We start from the raw sequence: 7,117 nt of genomic DNA on the forward strand, positions 1-7,117 counted from the left end.
AAAAAACGCATTATTTTTCACATAATTTACCTTTATTCCACACCGCTCTGTCCCTTCTCCTCTGAACGTACTGATCATTTCCTGCTTTTATGAAGCCCCTCTCTCAGAAATTCACGATGGGCTCTGATTGATTAGCTGGCCCGGTGTGTTAACTCGTTGTAGTCCCTTACCAGTCATTTTTGTAGGCATTAAACTACCAGAATTTTAAAAGAAGATATCTCTCCGTTTGCATTGAACTTTCAGCTTTGTAACTTTGCAGATATTGTTTATGATCAAACAGCAAAATTACACACTAACTAACATTAAAAAAGTGAAACCGCAATCAACCACCCCTTTAATAAAAACGTTATATACTACATCTGAACGCACCTACAAGGAACGTACATAATTAGTTGATAATCCATCATATTTAAGTTATTAAAGCTCCATTTTATCAGTAGAGCAAAGTGTTGAAATAATGGGTTTGATTCCAGGGGCAGTTCTACAGTGAGTGGATATCCGGGGCTTAGCCCAGAAACATTAATGCATGTATCAGAATACACGGGATACACTTCAAATAAAATAGGCTATGCTAAAAGTTACATTGGCTAAATGGCTTAATTTTTTATTTTTTATTTTTAAAGAGACAAGTATAATTAATTATAATTTGCACTTACAAATTGCATAAATAACATTACAGTGTTTCCCACAGACTTTCATTCTATTTGTGGCGGCATATATATGCAAATTCATTCTCTGCCAGCAGGAGGCGCTGTTGGAGTGATAGAGATCGAGGTTTCCCGGTAACGGCTGTACACAAGGCAGAGCTCCACTCACAAACGCTGCATTATCAGACATTACAAGCAAGAAGAAATGAAAATGAGTTTCCTTCAGAAATACAGTGATATAAAAACACCTGCACTGGGTTTCGATTTTGAAACGTGCAGTGCTCATGTTTATTCAACGTGCTAGCATGTTCCTCTCAAAGTCAACCTGTTCTGTGAGTTAGTGGAGAACAGCTGCTAGTTGCTAATTTGGCTCATTTAGTGACATTAAAGTTAGTTAAGCTGATGGAAGCTCACCTGATGTTAGCACCGCTACGAGGCAATAACAAGACTCCAATACACCTCCGATGCAGACGACATGACCACAAACTTTAAAATAAAATACAAAATATGTTCTTAACAGTGGTGTTTCTTCACTCAGTTTTCCTCAGTAGGTTGTTAGCTCGCTGTTTTATGTTAACGTTACGTCTGTCACTGAATTTAGGGACCGTCTCTAAAGTTACATACGACATTGGTACACACTTTCTGACTTAAATAGCATTTGAAGAGAGAATTACCTTACTTGCGATAAAGAGGCAGAGTAAAGAAAATAACTTACTATGCTTCACTTTGTTCAACTAAGTTAGTTAACTTCGGCTAAATTACATTATTAACTTACCAGTTGATGTTATCATCGATACTGTGACATACACAAGAAGAGGATCCAAAATACATCTCCGACGTTGCAGACTACATCCAGACTAGAAATCTGAAAATAACAAACAAAAGAAGTACTAGAAAATACTGTTTAATATCTCCACTGAAACAGTGGTTTGCCTAACGCACTTTACCTCAGTATTTCACGTTAATTAGCTGTTAAGGTTAAATAACGACTCACCAGAGGAGCTAACTTGCATTAAAGGGCAGCAGAACGTACAAACGTGTTTCTCGGTTTAACTAAGGTTTATGTCAAGCATTTTGGCGGCATTCCAGACGTCAGTCAGAAAAAAAGGCTCCAACTCCCGACATGAAAAATGACACAATGAATAATGTTAGTTTGCTGTTAACAAGTGAAAATATCTTAAAATATCGCAGTTTTGCATAAAACAGAAATAATATACTAACCTTTTGTCGAGTTAAGGTGCATTTCTCTTTTGTCCTTTTACAGCCACTTCCACCAAACAGTCAAAAAAGAACTCCCTTGCCATTGGTCAGTTTTTCGTGGGCAAGTTCACTACTGTAAATTGATTTACAGTAGTGAGGAAATACAGTAGTGACCGTATATTTTCCCATAATCCTTTGCGGTTTACAGTAAAATACTGTATACACATTTTACAGTATCTTACTGTACATATTACAGTATAATACTGTTCAAATGACAAAAAAAAGTGTGTCAGATATTTTGGGGTAAGATGGCTACGACTATTGGGGAACTTTTTTTCACTACATTCAAATACTAAATCTGATTTAATTACTATAAACAATATACATTTTTTTCCTTTAAATATGGGTGAAAATAATGTGCAAAGAAGACTTGAGGCCATACATTTGTGAAATGTTCTTCTTTTTTTTACATTTAAAATGTAACTCGCATATCCAATCAGTGGACCTGTGTTCTACTAAAAGCACTTACACACACACAAAAAAACACACTGCACGCAGAAAGATCCAATTCGTCACATCTCAGATCGGATAATCCGAGTAAACTGTTAGAAATCCATCGGATGGCGCTCTTGATGCCTTATAGCGTGTGCAACTGGGAGCTGTCCACGGCTCTGAAATTACAGAGGAGAGGTTTAAGCTTTTAGACGCTTCCTCTGATGCAGCTGAACTGCATTCATGTTCATATTTGAGGCAACATTATTCTCAAAGAAGGTGAAAGTGAAGGCTCACATCACAGAAAACCCCAGTCGTGCCGGTGAATTGTTCCAGCATCTTCGCGCGCTGCGCTGGGAGTTCTGACTCGTTCATTCCCCTCACGAGCTTCATTGATACTTCACTAAATGTACGGAGACGGACCTGCGCTGGATTAGCCTACTTCTGACGCTATTTGGAAACTATCATGAATAGGAGTTCAACATCACCAGCTGGATGACCTGCTGATTATTTCGCTCAGCTATCTTCGGATGCCTTTCTTCTTGCAACTTCACCAAAGAGCTTACAGTCAGAATTGGGGCTGTTACTTTAAACTCGCACATTAAGAAACACAAGCAATTAAAGTAAATTATGCGTTTTATAGTTCGCGTGTTGTTAACCAGTCGGCGAGAAAAATGATTTCTGTAAATAGCGAGTGTATAACTATGGCGAGAAGATGCCTGCTGACGTTCAAGCCGTTCAGGTAAGACCTGCCATCTACTGTAAGACCTTTATGTTCAAATTATTGAAGACATTGACAGCACACCATTCAGACAAACCTCGAATTGGCACTGTAGCGTTTGAGCACTGTGACTGAGGTCTTAGTTTCGTGTCTGTGGAACTTACAAAAAAAAATATATATTAATAAATTAAATCCCTTTCACAACAGTAAGTTTCCGCCAAAATGCCACATTTACATTATTTTTTGTAATGTAAAATCTTATTAAATAAATGATGACAACGTTAAGAATACTACGGTTAAGTTTCTTTTTGATGGTGTAGTATAACAACAGCTATTCGTGATGTATGTTGCTTGCAATTATGTCTCTAGTCCAAAAGCTTCATTAACTACAGTTATTTGGGTCATTATTGGGGTTTGTGTTCCAAAGGCAGGCTGCAGGTTATCAAGTCTAGACATTTTGTACCCTGCAGACTGACGAAAACCTCATGTTCCTTATTTTTCTCTCATCTGTGGTGGTTTCAAAGAGAAAATTATATAGAGAAATGAGGAGCACTTAATAGCAGCAATCAATGCACGCTACACTGTATGTCTGTTTTGTTAGGCAAGACAATCATCTTGTTGAAACCATAATTTGCAAATAAATTCTTTAAAAATCCTACAATGTGATTTTCTGGATTTTTTTTCTTCTCATTTTGTCTCTCATAGTTGAGGTATACCTATGATGAAAATTACAGGCCTCTCTCATCTTTTTAAGTGGGAGAACTTGCACAATTGGTGGCTGACTAAATACTTTTTTTCCCCACTGTATGTGTATATAAATATAAAAATAAAAGGCTTGTGTTGTGCGTTAAGCATGCTTTTTCTGTGAAAGAGTTGCATATGTTACAGAAATATGCCCTGGTCTTATTTAAGACTATTTAAGACTCTTATTTAAGACACTTATTTAGCCTACACAATGGAAATAAAATGAAAAAGATGTCTTCCATGATGCAAATAAGAGTTCATAATACATATTGATGTTTGCTGTTACTTTGCCACCAAACATGATGTCACTTTATAGAGAATTATGTCAGCAGGGACTAGTAATAGTAGAGGAGACTGTATGGAGAGTTTTTTTCTGCTGCACTACATGTCTCAGATTTTGATCTACTGTAATATTCCAATATTTGTCTTCTACAGACTAAAATAGAAACAACTAATCATTACTTAACCCTAAATATTCTAGTAGTCAAAATTACTTTTCAATAATAATGATGCCATTCCGTAATACCACTTATACCACCATTATAAGTTAGGCATTTTAATTCAAAACAGGAAAAATTGTATTTCAAAATAGCAAATACATGCAGATAATATGCCATTTCGTGTCCAGTTACAACCCTCCATGTCTGGTCTGACATGACATTTCTGTTTCCTTCTATATATGATTCGAGTCTCGTACCGGCAGGGATTGTAGGTGGGGGGAGTGAATGTACAGCGCTCTCTCCCACCTTCAATACCACGACTGAGGTGCCCTTGAGCAAGACACCGAACCCCCAACTGCTCCCCGGGCGCCGCAACATAAATGGCTGCCCACTGCTGTGTGTGTTCATGGTGTGTGTGTTCACTGCTGTGTGTGTGCACTTTGGATGGGATAAATGCAGAGCACTAATTCCGAGTATGGGTTACTATACTTGGTCACATGTCACAATCACTTTTTTTTAAGTCTTCTAAAATCATATAATATAGCTTTATAGCATATAATAGCTTTGTCTGAGGAACAGACCAACATTTAATTCATTATTACTCAAAATAAGCATATCAATTCTGCTTCAACTCTGCTGCACCAGTAATAGTGTTCTGCAAGGATGATGCATTTTAGTAGGCAAAACCCAGAAACGAGTCAGCATTTCAGCAATTCAGTTCCATCATCCTGGAAGTCAGTGTTTTTTTTTAATGGTCTGTGGTTAACACAAGCACAACATATATCAGTAATACCTGCTTGTGATTTTTTAAAAGCTTTTACTTGTCTCGAAAAAAGGCAGTTGCTATCAAGTGTCTAAATGGGAGTACAGAGGTTGTCAGGGACATTAAACGTCATTATGGCAAACAGTAAAATTCATCTCATTAGTCCATAAGCCTCAAAGTCGTCAGTCTACTTTTACAGTTACGTTGCATTTACTCTGTTGCAGGATATTTGTGGCGGGGATCGGTTTCTTCAGTCTGTGCTTCTTAATGACCTCTCTGGGGGGCCAGTTCTCGGCCAAGCGACTGGGCGATTCCCCATTCAGCATCCGAACTGAAGGTACATTAATAACTGGCAGCTCTGTACGTCTACCTGTGCTGACCGTATGCATGTCTAATTCATCCGGTGGCATTTAGAGAGCGTCATTTTATGGGATTTTTAATGGGGGTAATGAAGGGTTTTGCGCTGGCCTTTAACAGGGTTGATTAGCCAGGGGTCAGTGTGCTGTGAATAGCATCTCTGGCTGCAGAAGATCTCATTTTTCAGCAGTCATCACTTTTTATGCCTATGAAAATAGATCACGCCAGAAGCTAGAGGTCTCGTTCACTGCAAATCCCAAGAAGAACCTGTCTATGAGAAAGATTCACCCACAAATTAACATTCTGTCTTCATTTACTCACTCATCAAGGGTATTTGTGGGTAAAATATAAAGATTCCGCAGCACAGATTATGTGTGGCCTGGCTGGGATTGTCTTCTCTGTAAAGGATACATGCGATACTGACTTTATTTAGTGGGAAAAAGAAGGCATCTCAGAAGGCAGCATAATTATGCTGTCTACCTTTTGTGAAAGCTTTCATGTTGGGAGCGCACCTATAGTGCTTTAAAATTCTGCCTACATGGGCTCACTGCAGAGGTTTTGGAATAGAGCCAATATGTTTAATATTCAGTTCCTTTCTAGTTTCAACACCGCTGTGCCCAACAGGAAATGGTGTACCCAAATGTGCCAAATAGTCATCTTAAGAGCTCCACAAATTGGAAAACTGCTTCATGGTGTGTTCAGCAATCCCCAGTAAAAAGCTGAAGATGATGGATTAGTGTTCTGAAATGTTGTGGGAGAGAGGTCGCATGGAGGAAAGAGAGGAGAGAAAGAAAGGGAAAGAGAGAGACAGAGAGAGAGAGAGAGAGAGAGAGAGAGAGAGAGAGAGAGAGAGAGAGAGCAATCTGATTAATTAACCACTCCCAGGCTGAAGCCTTGAGAAAGCATCTGGCTCTCGCTCATTAAACACTGCCTGCTGATCAGCCAGAGATGGACGTCACTGTGTTTTGGGAGTCCAGCGCTGACAGAGATGTGAGGGTTACATTAAAATGAATTACAGTTACAAATCACTAATTATGTCAAACTAATTACCTTTGAATTACTTAAAATGTAATCAGTGTACAAATTTGAATCACAAGTACTGTAATCTGACTTTTAGTTACTTTTACATTGTTATGAATGAATGCAAATAAATACACAAGAATAGCAATATTTGCAAGATAACTTATAGCTCCTCCATCTATCTATCTATCTATCTATCTATCTATCTATCTATCTATCTAACTATCTATCTATCTATCTATCTATCTACCTACCTACCTACCTACCAAAAATGAAATAATATTTAATGAAAATACAGAAAAAAAACCTGTAATATTGTTAAATATTATTAAAAACCAAAAATAACTGTTTTCTATTTTAATACTTTAACATGTTAATTTAATCCTGTAATGCAAAGCTGAATTTTCATCAGCCATTTCTCCGGTCTTCAGTGTTACATGATACTTCAAAAATCATTCTAATATTTAGATGTATTATCAATGTTGGAAACAGTTATTGCTGCTTAATATTTTTTAGAAACGTTTTCAGGATTCTTTGATGAATAAAAAGTTAAAAAGGACAGCATTTTTTTTATCTAAATCTTTTCTAATAATATAATTCTTTACTATCCCTTTTTATCAATTGAACATATCCTTGCTGAATTAAAATATACATTTATTTCAAAAAGGGGGGGGGGGGGGGGGGGGAAAAAAAAATAAAAAAAAAAAAAAAAAAAAAAACCCCCCAAATTTTA

At 37.3% G+C, this 7,117-nt stretch overlaps 1 protein-coding gene across 1 annotated transcript in view; it reads left to right on the plus strand.

The window, feature by feature from the left end:
• Positions 1-2,589: 2,589 nt before the first annotated feature.
• The window catches only part of LOC107562046 (alpha-1,6-mannosylglycoprotein 6-beta-N-acetylglucosaminyltransferase B), a 107,631-nt gene continuing 103,103 nt past the window's right edge, over positions 2,590-7,117 (plus strand). The window contains exons 1-2 of the mRNA XM_016246608.1: positions 2,590-3,081; positions 5,232-5,344. Of these exons, the coding sequence (XP_016102094.1) occupies positions 3,014-3,081; positions 5,232-5,344 (181 nt within the window). The 5' untranslated portion in view covers positions 2,590-3,013. The remainder of the gene's footprint in view (positions 3,082-5,231; positions 5,345-7,117) is intronic.

The sequence above is a fragment of the Sinocyclocheilus grahami genome, unplaced genomic scaffold (genome assembly GCF_001515645.1).
Source record: "Sinocyclocheilus grahami isolate Dianchi unplaced genomic scaffold, SAMN03320097.WGS_v1.1 scaffold803.1, whole genome shotgun sequence".
Classification (NCBI taxonomy): domain Eukaryota; kingdom Metazoa; phylum Chordata; class Actinopteri; order Cypriniformes; family Cyprinidae; genus Sinocyclocheilus; species Sinocyclocheilus grahami.